A 20,041-nucleotide genomic window follows, 5' to 3' on the forward strand; every position below is an offset into this window, starting at 1 on the left:
CCCCTCTATAAATTACTCCAGAATTTATCACTTCCTGTTTGCCAATTTGACCCCTACTTGCAATGAGAACAGGTGAATGAAACTAAAATAAATAACTTGAACTGAATTATGTATGTGTTGCTTTTATCCACAGATTCCTAGTCGTTTGCAAGTACTGAAATAAATGACAAACCCATGCTACTGCTGACACTAACCGTTCCCATTTACTGGACATACAAAAGTTAGCTTAGCATGATACCACATGCTACCCCAGATTTACATGAAGCCATGGGCTAGCCCCATAACAAGGATCTTTTGCTTATGTCTTTGGGGAATGGAGATAGTAAATTGAATATTAGTTGGTTTGGTTTGTATCAATCAATTGAACAAATGACAAAAAAATAATCTGCAAAATAGCAAGACCTTTTGTGTGGCACATTTTGCTGCAAGGCTACTATCTATATATAGACTCAGATAGATACTCAGTAGTTACACCACAGGTTTGATGAGATATTGGAGAATCTTCCTGGATAACAAAAAAAGTGAAATGTTAACATGTGTAATTCAAAGTTATTCTTAAAAATGCGGCAATGCCTACCACTAATGCCTAACTTAAAGGTGCACTGTTGAGTTTTCATGTAGACAGACTAAAGTTATGTTTGCATTATTTATTATTCCTATAATATAACTATGCGAATCCTTGAGATACTAAAAATTGTATTGAATGGATTTACTTCCTTTGTAAGATGCAATATTTACATATGCATGTTTGCTATATGGTTGTCTTCTTCTTGACTTCCTTCGCAGGAGCATTGCTACTACAAATAGAGAAGTTCTAGAAACAAAATAGTAAGTGCCAGAATAGTGGTAAGAGTTCACATTTTTTTCCGTAAGTAAGGAGAGGGGGTAGCGTGTCTGAAGTGAGGAAGCACTGCGGGATTCTCATGGGAGGCTATGATTGATCTTCACACATGTTTGAGCCGTGGACATTCGATTCTTCATTCTCGACTGGCCAGTCCATACAGTGAACAGACAGTACGTCGGACTTCATAATGTATCAGCTCTGAGTCAGGAGAAATTGTTTTTAATGAGCATCTTTCACCACATGGAAATAAAACAAGGTTCCTGTCTAGAGAGAAATAATGGCTCCTCTACTGTTGGTGATAAGTTTTCTCTCTATGATGTTTGTTGCCGTTGAGAGCGGAGTGGTTGCTCAGCCTGCAAGCGTTTGGCTTGTGTCATTAAAAGCTGTGGTTTGGCAAAAGCCCAGAGTGCCATAATGTTTACTTCAATGAGCTGTAGATTTCCACTCCTTCACATCGTTAGTAGTGTTTCACGAAGATGGACAGATTCTCCCTTTGCCTCCTAACCAGGCCAGTACTCAAGGTCTCCCCTCAGCTCTTTCAAATGCCACAAGGGTTCCGGAAAGGAAAGTGCCAACCTTCAGTTTACACTTTGTCTGAGGCTCTGTTTGCCAAATAAGGAAGCAGCTGCCTTGTGTTTTCTCCGAGTGCTGAGAAGGGGGGGTGTGACTTTTCACATTCTAAAAGTACTTTTTTAGCAGTTAACATTTTTTTTTGAACAGTTGTGAAAATGGAGGGGAAAACACTAGATGCTTTGGTAAATGGATTTATTAATGCTATTGTCCTGTTATTGTAGAGGAATCCTGGTAGAAATCATTATTTAGTTTTCCCACGTAAAAACCTAAAGACAAATTTCCCTGTTGATAAAAAGACAGGTCATGCCAACCAGAGCACGCCCGACCTCATCCAACACAGGGCTTGGCTTAGTTAGTGCTGAGACAATGGGAATACCAGCTGCAGGTCTGTGTAGTAAAGGGAGCAGGGAGACTGTTCCTCAGCTGGAACGGCTGGGTCAAAGCAAACATCCACTCTATTGAAGTCTCTGTGAGCAGAACATTGAATTCCTCCCAGAAGCAGGGGGTGCTGTTCTCTAACTGGCCTCTTGCTCTGACCTCCCCATGGTGGAGGGGTGACAAAAAGCTGTATTATTCCTTTGGGGAATCAGAATAGCCTCATGGCACCCCCAACCAGTAACATAAACATATCTCCACTTTCAGATCCACTGTTTTCTGACACTTGCAAGATTGATACCAAGTTCTTGTCTCTGAACTACCTGGGAGGCTACGTGGAGCCACAGACATCAAAGGGTTGTGTCCTGTCTGGACCCGACAAAGACCAAGAAGTCCACATCATTGAGCTCCAAGCCCCTAACTCCAGCAGGTGAGCAGCCAAAACCAAGAAAACATGTTGTCATAGTTTATTTTTGAGGTCAAGATGCTTTTGCAAGTTTCCGTGGAGTAGGTTTTGGATGGAAACTCACATGAAGGAGGGTGGGGGCTTGCTCTTCACTTAGTGGTAGTTTTTTTGTGAAAGACATTTCAATTCTGGGTGTTAAAGTATAGGTTGCCAGATAATCTCCCCACTCCCCCAGTGGACTGATTAATCTGTTCTCCGAAAAGACCACAAATCTGGGAATGTGTTCGTAACTGTGCTGTATCTTACTTCAGTGCTATCTGGGCTGTAGTGCATATGTCTGCTTTTTTTCTGGAAAAGTATCCATCTTTTTTAATTAGCTGGCCAGACACAGAAGGCATGATACCACAATGTAGACCTAACTATTCAAAATGATTTTTCTCTGCCTCCTTCTCTGTAGTGCTTTCCAGGTGGATGTCATAGTGGATCTACGGCCTCTGGGGGACGATGCCCTGCTGCATCGTGACATAGTCTTGTTGCTCAAGTGCGTCAAGTCTGTCAACTGGGTCATCAAGGCCCACAGTGTGATTGGCAAGCTGAATGTAGTGGTAAGTTATCAGCATGACAATAGACAAACACTTCCCATTCAGAAGCATCTTTTTTTCGTTTAAAGACTTCACTACTTAAATAGCTTTATCACACATTGCAGTGGCTTACAAGTCATGTTGCAGACAGAAATGTCACTACTTTGCACCATTGACCAGAGAATTTGTCACACCAGAATGTGTGTTGAATTGGTGCCTGGTCTACGCTGCAGGAAAGTGTGGGGATAACAGGTTAGGAAGAACTGTGAAATTTCATTGTGGCAGCTCCAGGGATTGTCATCACATTCAGAGTGGTGGGGTATCACATATTTTCAGAGTCAAGGCTACTGCAGTACTTCAGCTGCACATAGAGCCTAAGCTGCTTCACATCAGTCACGATGTGAGTTAAGTTACAAGCAGCGCTTGCTTTAGGCATCTTTTTTAGGACCTCCCTGCCTCACATGTAAGACAAACACTGGCTAATTACGGCAATATATCAGAATGCCCTTGACTTAACAATATGGTTTTATACATATCAACACTGAATATGAGTACACACTTTTGATATTAAATCTTCATTAGTGTTACTCAAGTCTCTCAGGATCCTTAGCAACTATAAGAGTGTGATACCTATGTACACTTTGGAAGAATAGTTTAACTGTAGATCATGTTGATGGGGAGTTGGCAGTTGTCCAACCACCGTAATTGCTCCAGGGGTGGAATGTTAAACCTAGTCTTTCTCTAGAGTGAAAAACAATCAGTGCAATAAAACTTATTTTTAATGCACTGAATGTAAAATATTTCATATGTCTGGTGACTTTTGGCATTTACAATATGATGGACTCTCATTGCCTATCAGTTTGCTGTTTCTAGCCCTGGACAGATTTCAGTGGAGGTGTGCAAGGGGTTCTGTGTTTCCTCACTGTGAAATGCTGATACTCCTATAGGGCTTCTGCAGCCATGACACTGCGCTTTTGCAAGCTGCAGTGTGTTTGTACAGCTGCCTGGTCACTGCTGTACAGTAAGTCAGTCAGGTTGTGTGAGTGTGATGCCAGGTCAAAGCCTGTGGTACTTACATCAGCACAAATGGATAGTAATGCCTCTGGTGGTGGTTCCCAACAGATTTGTGTTTGTTATACCAACATTACATTTTGACCTTGTACACAGTAAAGCAATTTTGGTCAGTAATGTAGATCATTTAGCATCGCTCTGTGGATAGAAATGTCGGTCTGTCGGTCAGTCTGTCCACCACAGGGGTCCAGACTGAAATATCTCAACAACTACCAAATGGATTGACGTAACATTTTGTACAAGTAGGCATTTTTGGATTTGGTCAAAGACAAAGGGAGAGACTGCCATGAAATTTGGTATGCACGCCAGATGAACTTAGATTAAAATGGTGACACATGCCAATCACAAGTTTTCATAGCAAAGGATGAAATCTTAGAATTGTTTTTATAAAACCCAAATATATTTAATTTACAATATTAAACAGAGAAAATTAAAACTTTCAGTAAATGTAAATGTGCTGTATTTATATAGCGCTTTTCCAGTCTTAACAACTGCTCAAAGCGCTTTTACATCTACAGGATACATTCACCATTCACACACTGTGGCCGGGGCTGCCGTACAAGGTGCCACCTGCTCCTCAGATAAACATTCATACACATTCACACTCCAATACGCAGCACCGGGGGCAACTCGGGGTTCAGTGTCTTGCCCAAGGACACTTCGACAATGACTGCAGGGGCGGGGATTGAACCACCAACCTTCCGATTGGCAGGCAACCGCTCTACCACTGAGCCACAGCTCAGTAAAGTCTAATTTGTCCAACGACTAATCATCTATCTACAATCTATCAAATCTGGAAATTATGGTTGTGTTTTAACAATATTTACACATACAATATGTAATGTGTAATCTATATAAATCCAATAATATAAATGGCGTCAGTGGTTGTACAGTGCATAAACAATAATGCCTAGCAACATGATGGGAGTAGAGTCCATAGCAGGGTTCAGCTCAGCTTTTTCAACATTTACTACATGTACATGTTCTCAAGTAACCTATAAACATGGTAAATGTGTGTTTAAATTGTTAGCTTTGAGTCTTGCCACGGGTTTGTAGCTGCCCCACATTATAATCAGTGTTCAACCACAAAGGGATGGTCAGTATAAACAAAAAGACAACAACATATTTTGTTCCCAAATAGTTGACATTTTGACTTTTATTTGACAGCAGTGGGACACAGGATGCTGTGCCTGTGCAACCAATGTTTGGGAGAGTGTCAACTATTTATATGATATGATAGCCTCGTAAAACTGAGGCCTTGCGTCTGTCAGAAAGCAGGATCTCCTTAGCGTTGCTCAAGAGACTTGAATGTGTGGGAAATGGCTATGAGAACAAATTATTACTCCCTCACACTGGGAGGGTATGCAGCAGGGCAGGATATGGATTTTAGAAGCCAACAGGTTGGTTTCTCAGCATTGATTAAGCGGTGACACGCCTATTACTCTTACACTCGTGTACATGATTCACACTTGACACAGAATGATAGCAGGACTGTACATGAAGTTGAATATCTTTGTTAAAACTTGAACAGTAAATTATGTCTTTTGTTTATGAAGCTCTGAAGGGAGCTTCCCTAAATACATCCTAAATGGAAATTACATGTGTTCTTTTTGACGGAAAACATGCACTAAGGCAAGATAAATTACACCTCTGCTTTCTTTTTCGCAGGCCTCTGACACTGTGAGTGTTAGTTCAAGTACGGAGAGACTGATGCAAGTGTCAAAATCCCCCAAGCAGCACTTGCCATCAGGGTCACAAGCCTTAATCAAGTGGGCAGGGGAGCATGGCTACAGTCCAGTCACATCTTATACCAACACTCCTGTGGCTAACCACTTCAATATCAGACTTAGAGAGCCAGGTAAGCTAAAAAAACATCATATGAATTGAATTATACTTAAGCAGAAATAGAAACAGTGTGTTCAGTTAAATTATAGCTCAAATACTATGCACAAGACATAAATTTTAGCAGCTGCTACAATTTTTTCATGACTAATATTGCACATTTCACAGAAACTAGCGTGAAATTGCAAACTGAGTTTATAGTCGTGGTCCTGTGTAATTTCCCTGCCTGTAAAATCAGCCTCATGAGGTTCTCACAATGTGTGACTTCCAGATGTGGTGGATCCTCTGGAGAGCATGTTACCCCCAGAGCTCTCCATCCTGCATGACTCCAGTCCTCATCTAAGAGCTGGAGCTGATTCACAACGCTCCGGTTTGCCGTTTCCCTTCCCTCCATCTATCTCTGACACCCTGCCCTACCTGCACCCCTCCTTCGACAACCAGCCCAGGGACAACGGAGAGCCGGAGGAGCATCAGGGCGTTCTTAGTGTTGGCCTCAGTGTGCGGTGTGAGGACAAGAGGATGGTAGTCAGCATTGATAAAGAAAGCCTGCAAGTGAGTGGACTGCACAATTTTATAGCTCATGGATCCCACCTAAAAACGTGTACAATAGGCCTACAACTAGTCTAAATCCACAACGTTCCACTTCTAGGATTGTTCAGGTTTCCATCGGATGTCTTTCATTTCGGCTGAATGTCTCTTACCTTCCGCTTTCTTTGTGTTGGCACTTTAAACTCCGGGTTGATTTATGTTTTCTGTTGCACAATTAAAAAAAACTTTCAATGTACACGTTCCACCCAAACAATTTCCTTCCCGAGGCTATTTTGCAGAGGTACTGTTTGCTCAGTGTGGCGCTTAGCGCCACCCAAGATGAGTGTGATTGGTTTACATAAATGCCAATAAACCAGAGCACATTGTTCTGCCATCCAGGAATGCTGTGTGGACTCCGCAGCGCTGTGGAGGAAGGTCTGGCAATACAAGACAACTAATACTTATTTAGATGGTTTGGTTTCATTTTACTCCAACATTGTGCAATAAGTATAAACATACACAACATGGGGCGCATGGGTAGCTCACCTGGTTAAGCCTACATTAACCCTATGTACTAAAGCTCATTTCTTGCCGCAGCAGCCGCAGGTTCGTATACCACCTGCAGCCCATGACTGCATGTCAGTCTCTCTTTTGTATATTAAAGTTTTAAATGGAAATGTACTGTATTTATATATCACTTTTCTAGTCTTAACAGCTACTCCAAGCACACTAACCATTCACACACTGTGAACGCCGAACGAGGTGACACCTGCTTATCACATACACTTTAAACACATTTACACCACGATGGCACAGCATTGGGAGCAATTGGGGTTCAGTGTCTTGCCCAAGGACATTTTAACCTGGGACTACAGTGCCAGGAATTGAACCACCAACCTTCCGATTGGTACGTGACTGCTCTACCACCTAAGTCCCATCTCTGCTCTTGCGACACAGACTCAATGTGACAAACTGTGACAAGAAGAAAAGAAAACAACAAACATGGAGGACACCCAAATAGAATACCAGTGTCAGGACCAGTTAGAGGGCTAAATAGTCTTCTGCACTGAAATTAGAAAATTCCAACATAGCCCTCCATGTTTCTTTTTTTAATATCTAAAAAGCATCTAATTCAGTATTGTTTTGAGACAGGATGTTCCTAATTTTGGCAATGTTATGAAGGTGAAAAAAGGCTGTTCTTGAGAATTGTTTTAAATAGGCGTTAAAGGATATATCCTGATCAAAAATAACTCCTAGATTTCTGACAGTAGTGCTGGAGGCCAGGGCAATGCCAGCCTGAGTAGCTATGTCTTTAGACAATGAGGTTTGGAGGTTTTTAGGACCCACAACAATAACCTCATTATGTGCACTGTATTATAATGTACCACAATGGTCACTGTGATTATGACAGCAAATTAAAGAGACTGTCTATTTACACAAAGGTCAATAATATGTGGGCCTTCATCTGTAGAGATCAGTTTTGCCTGCTGATAAAGATGACCTGATCAAAGTAAGTATCATGTCTACAAAAGTAAAATAGGAAAGACATTCTGGCAAGTAAAATGATAAAAGTTGCTATTGTTCTATTATTTTTTATGTAAATGTCAGCGTCCTTTTTATACACAGGCTTACATTGAAGCAAGCAGACATTTCCCAATATTTGGCTTCTGAACATGGGGACTGCGTAGTCAGCCCACATCACAGAATGGAAACTGGCATAGACTGTAATTAGGAGAAGCTGGGGCTGGAGCTAGACCACCTTGTGGGATTTGTTTATTCCTGGGAACCCAAATTCTCACAACTGCTTGGCTTTTTTTTCTAATTCTGAAAATAAGATAATAAAGGAAAAGTTTTGTTTTATCTTTATCCAATGTTGCCGTTTTGTGATGTGTCCTCAGGCAAATGGGTTTGCTCATGCCAACCTCACCCTGCAAGACCCAGCTTGCAAAGCAACAGTCAATGCCACCCACTACACACTGGAAACTCCACTGACTGGCTGTCTGACCACTGTATATCCCATGCAGGGTAGCCCAATGGCCCTCCACATCAACTCTGTGAGTACTACACATATTGTTACACCTATTATTACATTTAGGTTCAAAACAAGTCATGACAATAAGGCTGGTTTACCTGAACCATGAAAAATGGCCCAGTTTGTCTTTTAAATACAAAGAAAGTTAAACTGAAATCAGCATCTTTGGTGTTTGTTTTGACTTGAGTACTTATTTGCTCAAAATTGTAGTTACAGAAAAGAAGAATTTCAAGTTGTATTTCTTTTACTGTAGTTTTAGCACACACTACATTAGCGGTACTGTACTTCAAGGGCGTGAATCTTTGGTTATGTAATTCGATTGGGGATATATTTGTGTGGGTGGGCACCAAAATTAATTCCTAATATTACTTAAATTCCAACAAAGACAGTCAACTAGCTGGGGTGCCACCATGTTCACCTTTGCTTAAGTACGCTAACTAGGCTAAGTAGGTGTAAACATTTTTCTCAGTGAAAGTTAGCACAACCAACCACCTTCCATTTCGTGAGTGGAATACAAACGTCTTGATTGCAGATGGTACATCACCCGTGCTATGTGGGCTTGTTAAAAAAGAAGGAAAAAATGACAGTAGAGAGTCACGGAAGTTAACATGTTTCCTAGCAACGTCAACTATCAGATGACAACAGCTGACAGGAAACGCCTACTCAGAGGCTTGAAGCTTAAATGATTTTCACAAATTGTTTTATCCTCTTAATTGGAGGAATTAAAATGGAAAATATAATTAAAGTACATTTTTATGTAATGGTGAACAGTGTGGGAGTGTTTTTATGGGACGCATCATTCACATCTGACATCCCCAGTTGTCTTCATTATTATGGAATGCATTCATTCAGCGTGTTTGTTCTAACAAGCAAGGATGAATCACTTCCTCCCCAACCTTTTGAGATCTTTTGTGGGGGAAATTTGGAACAACACATTTTGTGTCCAATACAGATTGAAAACCTGGGCACATGTCCAAGGTTGTCTTTTGTGTTATGCACTTGGATGCAGGGATAACCTCTACCCTCCAGTCAAAAGAGATAAAATGGCATTGTCTAGGTCCCTACACATCAAAGATAATCTGTTTTGGCTGTTGTTTCTCCTGTCCTGGGACATAATTTATTCAGCAGTGGCACCAATGGCAAGTCAACTAACTAACTTGGTGCAGACTCAGGAACAACGCTGTTAGTGTTGTTGAGATTGTTTTCTCACCTCATTAAACAAGATTTTTCTAGAAATAGGGTGACCTCATGTCATGCCCCTGACATTCTTTTGCTCTACTGAGGAATTAAAAGTATGTTTTATGTTTATGTCCAGGATGAGTCCCACTGCTGAAGCCACAGGACATTCCCACAATTTATATCCAAGTCATTGGTTGCAGAATGTTTTGGCAACTCTTCCTAAAGAATCAAATCTCCGTGCCTCTGGATCTGTTTAAAAAAAGAAAAGTCTGGAAAAGAACTTTTGTGAAAGTTTTCCTTTCACTTACTTACTGATGTGGCTTAGGTTTTGTGAGTAACGGATTCCTCTGTGGATTTCAGGTTTTGATAAGTCATGCTGAGACTAAGGATGGGAGTGGTGGGCCGCTGGATTATGATGATCTGGAATCTGGAGATGTGCTGTTCCCGAGGGACTCCACAGAGTTAGAGAGGACCTCTACGGAGCCCAAAGAGCACCAGTCGGTCATAGTGGTAAGACAATGGAATCATTGTGGTTGTGTCTCGGGGAAAGCTGCATCTCATTGCGCTGTGAAAGTTGACAAGTCAAGACCAATGATCATCTACATCTGTATGTAAATTATGCAGAGTTGGACGAAACTCCTTTTCCATTTTGAAGTTTCTCCATCCTCTTCCCTCTACTGACTCATTTTCCTTTGTGTCATCCTTTCCTTATCTCCCACTTATTGTTCTTGTACGGTATCCCTTCCCTGTTTTCTGAATCTTACTGTGGTCAAACACTGACACACATATAGGGTGAGGGTTTTTTCACAGTGATATCAGATGTCAGATCCCTGCTGATATTTGTGTTGGCTTTGTCTTATCCTCCTCCTAGTTCAATTGCACGTACCGAAAGAACCAGGAAACCTCAGCAACACTTCCCTGGATTGTACCAGGACCAGGGAGGCAACCAGTCAGCAACGTGACATTTAACATGGAGTTGTACAACACACTGCCGTTCAACAACCCTTCACGCCAGCCTTTCTACACTGTTTCTCAAAAGCAGGAAGTCTTTGTGGAGGTATGCTTTGCATTTCTAATAAATTATTATTTGTTTCATGTGTCTTTTGCAGTTGTATGCAGTATGTGTCTCATGCTTCTGTCTGGCTCTTCTTGCTTTAGTTTCTCGTGACATCCACAAGATCAATTTGTGTTTTGATTAGTTGGGGCTATCCAATACTGACTTTCACCCCTCATATTCTTTAAATCTACTCTCTGTGTCTCTCTGTATCCTGGGTGGACCTTTAAGGAGCTGGATACAGAGACATGTGCACGTGTCTGGCTGCCTCTGCCTTCTTTCATCACACAATAATAAAGGTCATCTAAGAGATGGCAAAGACTCATACTCTGAGGTCTTTTGACAAGACGATTTATTGAATGATCAGCGGGAGACAGTGTGGACGCAGAGCCAGTCGGTTACAAAAGTGTTTCTGTGTATTTCTGTGTTTTTGTTTTACCATTCCAATAAAGATTCCACTGACAGAACTGAAAGAAGGAAAGATGAGAAATAATAACTCAAAAGATGGTCATAGATGGAAAGATATTACTAGCATCCTAACTGGGACTAATATACTACTTGTAAATTTGTTGCAGTTGACATGGCCAATGTGTTACTAAACAGTTGTTACCCATCCAACAGACAGAGATGTCCGCTTGATGAATGAAAGTTGAATATTCACTCTCCTTTTAGATTTGGCCTGGTTTTCACCATCGCCTGAGTAAAATATATTGCACTTTAGCTGCTAACTGTTAAACTCTGTTTCCCAGTTAGTCTGTAACGTTGTCTATCTGCTGTTTGGTGCGGGACAGGTGTGGTACAGGTATAGTAGTGTACAGTGAGTTAATGACAGTGCTGAGAGTAAACAAAATATTAAAGTTGCGGCCATGAAACCCAAACTGAGCTTAAAGCTGCTAAAAAGCTTTGTAGAGCTGAAGAAAACTGGGTTTGACACGGTGAGCAGCCACTTCCACATTACATAATGTAATGTGATCCATTGTGTGTATAAAAATATTGATTAGTGCAGCTTTAAACAAACAGTTTGCCAATTTGGGAAATTAGTTCATTCTCTTTCTTACTGAGATTTTAGACTGAACTGAAATACTAAACTGTATGAATAACAGTAGTAGTGCTTATCTGAGTAACATTTACATTCTTGCTCAATTTTCTCATTAACATAGTGTCAAATCACAATAGAAGCTATCTCAGGACCCTTTACAGATGGAGTAGGTCTCGAACACACTCTATAATTTACAAAGACCCATCAATTCCCCCCACCCCCACATTTGAAGGATATTTTTTTTTCTCTTGTGCGCTTCAGATCACATCAGCCACATCAGATCCGGAGCTGGGGTTCACCATCATATCGTGCTTCATTTCTCCCAACTCCAACCCCAATGTGGCCTCAGTCTACACTCTCATTGAGACAGTCTGCCCCACAGACGACTCTATCAAATACTATCCTCAGAGGGACTTCCCTGTCCCTCACACTCAGGCGGAGAAGAAAAGTTTCAGCTTCACCTTCAACTCAAAGTTCAACATGTCCCTTCTTTTCCTGCACTGCGAGATGTCTCTGTGCTCCAAGAGATCTCAGAGTAACCAACGACATCCGCCGGTATGCAGTATAATCTTCTCCAAATTACTGTTATTCATTTGCATGTTTAATGATTTGTTTTTGTCTCTTCTGGGGTATATAATATTAGCAGTGTTTTTGGTTGAGCAGATGTTAAGCCTGTGTAGTACGGCACCATCTCTACTCTGGCTGACCTTAGCCATTCAGTATCAGTTCTGCACCCAAAGCTGAGCAGGAAACATGAATCAGTGTAAGGTTTGCCTAGTATTCAGCTGCTGAACAAAAATAAGCATCGGTCTTAGCCATCATTTTCATTCTCTCGTACTGTGTTATCCGTCCAACTCATATAATCTCTTGCAAGCACTTTTCTATACTTTGTTTTACCTTTCCTCACCAGAAAAAAGTAGCGTTAAAGTTGTGGCTGACTTGTGAAGGTGGCGCTAAAAGCTGTTTTATGGTTGTTTTTAGACTGACCATCATCCTGACATACACCTCTCAAAAAATGTAACCACACGTCTCATTGATGCATGCCGCTCGGAAGTGGCTTGGTAGCATTGCATTACCCCCGACTAAATTCCTGGTTGTCCTTGTCCATAAACAACATTAAAATCAAGAAGAGGGTTAACTTTTCCTGCTAAAGATTTCCCACCTTGGTCAGAAAGCACAGGGGGGACTCCAAAGCAAATCACTCTCTCACTTCTCCCTCGCTCTATCATCCATTCCCCACACACATACACACATGCCGGCTCAACGCACACACCGGCGCACAGTATAAACATCAGGCCACTTACCTAGGCTATGGCTAAAGCTCTGTATGGAGCACACCCATAAAATGACCTTAATTGTGGTGTTGTGATTGTGATTTTGATCAGCGTCAGGTGTAGTGCTCATGAGTTTGCCATTTCCAAGTCTATAGTTTGGGTCAGGTATGACAGGGTTATGACAAGAAATTTACTTAAGGTTGAGAAATGTGCATGTTTGCTTTTACTTTTACAAAATATTTTTATCTGTAACCAATCATAAAGCATTAAGCCATTAAAAGAGTGACATTTCTTTTTTGTTTTGTTTCTCCACTGTAAATTTTGTAGTTTTAAGTTCAAGTAAATGTTGTCCACACAGTGCTTACAACCCAGCCAGACCTGTGATTCTCTTACTCTGGACAATATCGTGGAGCTAATGATGAATACCAAGACGTCTTCCAAGCCGCTGGTTGTGGTGGATGGACCTGGTCAACCAGACGAAACAGGTTAGTAAAGATACACCTACACCTACTTAGATCTTATGACAATGACATGAGGTCAACTGTGAATAACATGCATGTGGGTCTTAAAAGCTCTAGTCACTCTCGTTCATGTTTCGGTTTTATTAGAAATGATGAATTAAGTTCTGGTTTCCAATGTTTTCAGTTTAAAGCGAAACTGTAGTAAAGAGAGAAGTGGTACTGAGGACAACGGAGCCTAGAAAGCTTGGTCCGATACCAAACCACAAAACACTACTCATCACTTCACCACATCTGGTCATCATTAACTGCACTGTGTGTGTTTGTGTGATTTTGTATACAGGTGTGTGTGAATGCACATGTGTGTGCATCTGTTTACATTAATGTATGTACACAAGAGTGTGTTTTGGGGATTGTGTACATACTAGCATGTGGTTGACTGCAGTAAAGGGGAGTGTGCTAACAATGAGGCCCAGTTCAGCTGCTCTGGACCAGTCCATGCTGAGGGAGAGGTGGAAAAAGAGGAGTCATGCAGCACCAAGCAAGCACCAGTTGTTTTCACTTAAGGCCTTTTCTGTGGCCTCCCCTTTCCACTAGAGCGGGGGAGTAGGGAGGATGTGTGTGTGTGTGTGTGTGTGTGTGTGGGGGGGGGGGGGGGGGGGGGGGGGGGGGGGGCTGAGGTAACCACCATTACATTTGATATATTATGACCTAAACTGAGATGAAGTGATATCATGAGTGCCCAAGCTATGGTTGACTGCCAGGTTTTCAAATCAGCATCCCCTCTGAGCAATGACATCAACAAGAGACCTGTGGTCAGTTTGAGTCAATTTCATTGACTCATGAGTTTACAGTAATATAAATTATATAATTTTAATTGGTGTGAGCTGGAGACTTACCGATATATTAGGATGGCCAATATTGGCATATTTAAGCTTATCACAGGCTCATGTGAGATTATGGCAACAGCAGCATGAGCCGCACTTACAGACTTTCATAATGAAATAATACATACAATTCATAAAACCTTCAAATAAACAATCATGGCACCATCTTAGAATAGAATGGAGATGCTTGCATATTTAAAACATGTTATTACATATGCTTCTTAAACAGCTAAAACACCAAAGCATGATCGCGCACCAGACACTAGCTTTTATTTTTTAATATTTTTTATGTAAAAAAGGAGGCACCAGGCTGCCGTCGTACAGTCTTGTATTTTTGTCAAACTAGTGTGAAACGCCAGTGTTGCCCCATTTTTTAAATCTTTTTACCAGCAGCCCAAATCGGCCCAAGAGTGCATTCACCAGAATTGCTAGATTGCCAGTATGCCTATGGTAACATCCCTTTTAAATGATTTTTTTTTTTTTTTATGTTTGACTGTGTTATCTTTTTATTTTTAATAACATGTTGTTGATTTTTTTATTATTTTATTTTATTTTAACAAATGTTTTAAAACTCCAACATTTCTATATAGGTATAGGCCTCAAGAATGCGGTATCAATCAGGCTTTGGCGTGAGTAGTCAGAGTTGTACAGAACATTGCTTGGGTGGGTGGATTTATTACATTTAATTGGACATAGGGTTTAAGGGCTGGGCAGAGATTTAGATGCAGTCACATTTTAGCACAGACATTGTGAACAAAGACTCATAACTTGCAGTAATGAGTGAGTAAGTGAGCTAAACTAGTCCAGAGTAGGCAGCAATGCACACTGCCCGTACCACTACACCAATGCAGCAGGTTTTTTTTTCCATGAAGAGATTGAGTAAATACACAAATGCCACAAACACATTGAAAAAAATAATAATTTCAAAGGCCGGGTTTTATAACACTAAGGCATGTCTTATGCTAGGATGGCAAACAAAACAAGCAGCCTTTTCAAGGGCTACAGTTCTGCACTGGACAGTATCCGAAAGAGCTCAACTTAATCTATAAATCAAATAGGGACAGTTGTGGCCAACTTGGTGCATGGAAAAACATAACAGTCTCAAAGCACTGCCATCAGAAGTAGATTTACTGCTTCACAATAAATTGTGTTGGATTGGTGACGTTCAAGAAAAGTTGAAAAATATTACTTCAGTCTAAGTGTGCAAAGTGTAAATAGAAAATCTATATTACATGTATTTACATTACACTGAATAAGAATGTAATTGGCTTCAAGAGTTGCTTTCAATATCCGGGTTATTGTAGTAAAAAATACTGGACAAGCTGAAACCGCAGTGTATAAAATATATTTTGTCAGTGAATGTGTTGAGATCTTTCTAAGTAGCGGGTTTCTGGGATAGATATCTGTTCTGGTTTATCACCTTAAAACCGGCTGAGTATGTTTTTTTGTCCTCCCTATGGTAGCTATATTGCCAGTTGTATGTGGTGCTGATGGCCTTAAGGACCCAGCGTATTACCGTGACAAGCTCTGAACTGTTGAGTTCAACTGTAGTCGGCTTTATAAGTACGGATGACCAGTGTGAAGTGTCTTGCATAGGCAACGTCATTGTTTTCCACAAGATAGGTCAGAGTTGAACAAAAACAAGTCATTACACAGGGGTGCTCTCTCCTTCCATAGCAAGCAAGCTTACATAAACAAATGACGTTCATAGAGATAACAGAACTGTTCCAACTCTGGCATTGGCTGCAAACACGAGTCAGGAGTTTAACTTCTGGGATGCTGTCTGGTCCTGGTAAAATAGTGAGCAAAAGTCAAGACCTGACAGACATCCAGCAGAGTATTGTTCCCAATAGACATCAAGGCTTTATTTGAAAAGGTACATTGATTTTTCAACTTGATATCAATGGGTGCTCTTACACAAGAGTCAATTAAAGTTCTCCACATAAAACATCATCTTTGAGTCAAGTTTACAAGACAACACAACACACCACTGTCTTTTGCTGGCCTCTGTTTAGTGTGTGGTACTGAGAACTCTCTGCCTTAACACAACAAGTCACAGAGGCCAGATAACACTGGAGCAATAGGGTGGGAGTGGAGGGTGGCAGCGAGGACATCCTCTGGCCATCATCCCCTCTGAAATTAAAGTCCTCTGCTGACCTGTCATCATCCATTATGCGAAATGAAAACTCAAAGGTGTTCTTTCCAAGAATAGCACCCATTGTGCTGGAGTTTTGGACGTGCACCAGGCTCGCCTTTAGAGTTTGCCCGTACACAAGGGTCTTTGTATTGTGTGTTAAGACATCATTATAAAGATTGCTCAAAATAAACTGGTTGGAGTCATTAGGTTCATCCTTTAGGACCCTGTCAGCTTACAGAATAACTGCTCTCTTTCAGCATTTTCCTGGTTCAGGTTTCAGCATCACATTCCTCAGATAATTGCTTATCAACACAGGACAATATCAGTGATCTGCTGATCCTCTGGCCTGGGACAGAGGCACTTTTTGAATTATTAAAATTCATGTTACATAATGTACATCACTTATATGATGGTCGACATTCATTAAAATTACATTATTTATTTTATTTTGCAGTTACTCCGCTTCACAAATCAACTGAAATCCCAAAGGATCCTTCTGACAATAGTAAGTTATTTTACAAGTTTCATGCTTTATTATTCCAACTGTCTTACTCCTCTGCCTACAGTATATATGTGAATTATATAGAGACCCAAAATGTTAAATAAATAACAATATGAAATGAATAACCATGGTAAACTTTGATGAACCAATATAATGTGAAATTATTTTTTTTGTATAATGTCATTAAGTATTATTCACCAAATGTTTGTCTCATTTACACACAGTTTATTGATTCGTTATTTATTTGACACTTTGGGGCTCCATCTATTTTTTTGTTTAGGTTTTAAATATTTCCAAGTTGTCATGTCAACATGAACCGTGTGCTGCCCTTTTTCCCAGATACACTGTACGTGCTGGACACTCCGACAGTGGTGGGAATTGCCTTTGCAGCCTTTGTGATTGGGGCTCTGTTGACCGGAGCCCTGTGGTTTATCTACTCACACACAGGTAGGTCCTTTACCTGCTGCTCCACAGCCCCGTCTCACCTCTCTACATTAATGAAAAGATAAGATGCAAAGGAATGTCCGAGTGTCTGAGTGCCAGAAATGTGCCACTGGGAATGCCAAACATCCTACTGCTAGCAGAGGCCTGTTCACAATAACAGATTGACTCCTCTACTGTAAATATATCCTGTTGGTCAGCAGCGAGGGCTCTTCTCTTTCCTGCCTTTGAATGTTTTTGGAGCTGCGGGGTGGTCAGCGAATATTCTCAGTACAATGGCTGGAGACAAGTTGGAAATTCCCCTTGTTGGGTTTAGCGGCCCTCACAGGAAAAGACACACAATCTCTCCATTAGATGCCAAGACCTTCCCCATGATCCCCAGCCTGCTGACCCCAGCTGACCCCTGGAAGGAAGTGTGCTCCCAGTAGCCCTCTGAGTTCACCGTTGCATAAAGCTGTCCTGTTCTCATTGGCTACTTTACTGGTGATCTGCCGTGCCTGTTGCCCCTGGCTAATATGTTTGCCACTTTCATAAATGTTGTCAGGGTGTTAAATTTAGAAGTGGGGGCTTTCAGAAAATACAACAATGTAAGTTTTCCATTTGGAAGAAGCTCCCAGTTGGACAGTTGTTAATAGCTGGATTAGGAAGTTTTGTTTTGACTGTAGCAAAGATCCGGACACTTGTCAGAACTGATATGAACTGTTACAGTCATGCTTAGTGAAATCCATAAGTATTTACTGAACAGGGTTTCATGTAGCAGAAAAGATCATCTGTCAGACTTTAGAGCCCTTATCTTTATCAAAAATATTGTTTTTGGCTCCTTTTTAGAAAGCCACTTTATTTCTGTTTTATGGGTTTCCTAGAGTAACAAAGAAACACATGCCTTATTGGCTGGTTTTCCAAAGATGTTAGAAGTGAACATCTATAGAGAAACAGGTGCAAGGATAGTAGTAGTACTTTCACAACATGTTTCTATTGATGTTATTAATATAGGCCTTAGCTGGGCATGTTAAGTTGTCTTGGCTGAAATTTCCTTACATGGCAATATTGGCAGTTCCATGCAAACCCCAAGAATGTAGATCCCCAAAACAAGCACCAAACATATCAGTTAAGAGCTTATTTTAAACTAGTGTACAGAGTGATGAAACATGAAAACAGAGTTGGGTCTATCCCCTCAGGGTCTGAGGACAATGTTCCTGGCCTCTTGAGAAAGAAACTTTTTTTAAGTTACTTATGCTAATTTCCATTATATTTGGGGTATTGTAAGCATTACAGTTTAATTCCCTATAAGGCAATTAGAAGTATAAAAGTGACCCATAATATATTATTTGACATTTTGCTCATTATCTTGGCATGCAAAGTAGGTCTGCATTCCCCCAGGGCTGCTCCAGTTAGCGTTACCTTACGGCCACATCGTCTCTAAACAGTCCACTCACAGTGAAGTCCTGCACGGGTCACTAGCTTAGTCTGGCAGCTACTTGCTCTGCCTGCATTCTGCTGTGGCTCAGCGGCTAATGAGCGAACTATCTGCTAACTGACACCGCTGCAACCAATTAACAATACAAATCCTGTCATCATATATGTAATTTATAAAAGTGTGTGTCAGTGTGTTGGGTGTGCAGTGGCTGCGTGTGCTTCCCCCATAATCACACATAGAACGCCGCCACGTCAGAGCAGCCGAAGCGTCAAAAAGCTTCCCCGTACTTTTTGACAAGCGTCCTTGGCGGGGCGGCCAGAGCTTCTTTGCAGCTCAAGTCGGCGGCGGTGTGAACGCATGGTTATGACTAATTTCAGTTGGTCGTTCCTCTACTTTGGTTCAAACGCAAATATCTTGACTATTGGATGGATTGACATTCAATTTTGTCCCAGCATTCATGGTACCCAAAAGATGGGTTTTAAAGACTCCTCTGACCTTTCCCCGAGCACCACCATGAGGTGGAGTTCTGTAGTTTTGATTGAAATTCCTTGACAGCTGTTAGATGGATTGCCATGCGTTTGGTGCATACATTCATGTTCCACATATGTTAATGTCACTTTTAGTGCCATCATCAGATCAAAATGGTAATTTATTCAATGCAAAACTAATGATAATACCTTCAACTACACTTAGTGTTTAGTGCTAAATAGCACATGTTAGCATGCTAAAAGTCTAAACTAAGATGGCAAACATGGAAAAAATATTATTCCTGTTAAATATGACCATTTTAGCACTGTCAATGTGAGGGTAGGATAGTCAGCAGAGGTGTAGTGGTAAAAAAAGAGGTGGGTAAACTATAAATTCTATGATCAGGTGGATCAGGACGCGATCGCCAATAAGGTGGGCCACGGCCTACCGGTGTATCCTGATGACATTGCTATAGGCTGTCATTTATCACTGGTTGTTCCCTCATTAGGTCACACAATCAGTATTCAGTTTATACAATTAGCCACTATCTTACGTAGAAAAACTACATTACCCACACTCCTAAGCGTAACAGCAACGTTTCTTATTGGTCCAACTCGCTGTTACCATAGAAACGTTTACCGTACCCGCGAAACCGCAACAGCTAGAGCGACAACAATAAGTAGCTAGCTGACTAGCAAAGGGAGCTTCTTGACACTAACTTTCAGTGGCCAGAGAAGGAAATAACATCCAGTTATTTATCAGACAATATATCCTGAATTTCACTAATGGGAAAAAGTAGCTAGGTGACCTGCAACTTCCTGTCTGAAAGGGGTAGGTTAACCTAATCAATGCCGTGGCTTTTTGAGTCAGTGGCATGAATCTGACATTAACCAAATTAACCTCAAAAACATTAAGTTGAGTACTGTTTTCCGA

At 41.0% G+C, this 20,041-nt stretch overlaps 1 protein-coding gene across 3 annotated transcripts in view; it reads left to right on the plus strand.

Annotated features, from left to right (window-relative positions):
• The window catches only part of tgfbr3 (transforming growth factor, beta receptor III), an 84,432-nt gene that overhangs the window by 61,501 nt on the left and 2,890 nt on the right, over positions 1-20,041 (plus strand). The window contains exons 6-16 of one of the 3 annotated variants that reach the window (XM_032525720.1): positions 2,060-2,222; positions 2,656-2,803; positions 5,519-5,708; positions 5,964-6,244; positions 8,119-8,274; positions 9,792-9,941; positions 10,303-10,488; positions 11,786-12,079; positions 13,157-13,283; positions 16,735-16,785; positions 17,122-17,229. In XM_032525720.1, coding sequence (XP_032381611.1) covers positions 2,060-2,222; positions 2,656-2,803; positions 5,519-5,708; positions 5,964-6,244; positions 8,119-8,274; positions 9,792-9,941; positions 10,303-10,488; positions 11,786-12,079; positions 13,157-13,283; positions 16,735-16,785; positions 17,122-17,229 — 1,854 coding nt within the window. The remainder of the gene's footprint in view (positions 1-2,059; positions 2,223-2,655; positions 2,804-5,518; positions 5,709-5,963; positions 6,245-8,118; positions 8,275-9,791; positions 9,942-10,302; positions 10,489-11,785; positions 12,080-13,156; positions 13,284-16,734; positions 16,786-17,121; positions 17,230-20,041) is intronic. The other 2 variants (XM_032525721.1, XM_032525722.1) reach the window with 2 other exon arrangements.

This window comes from Etheostoma spectabile, chromosome 9, assembly GCF_008692095.1.
Source record: "Etheostoma spectabile isolate EspeVRDwgs_2016 chromosome 9, UIUC_Espe_1.0, whole genome shotgun sequence".
NCBI classification, from domain to species: domain Eukaryota; kingdom Metazoa; phylum Chordata; class Actinopteri; order Perciformes; family Percidae; genus Etheostoma; species Etheostoma spectabile.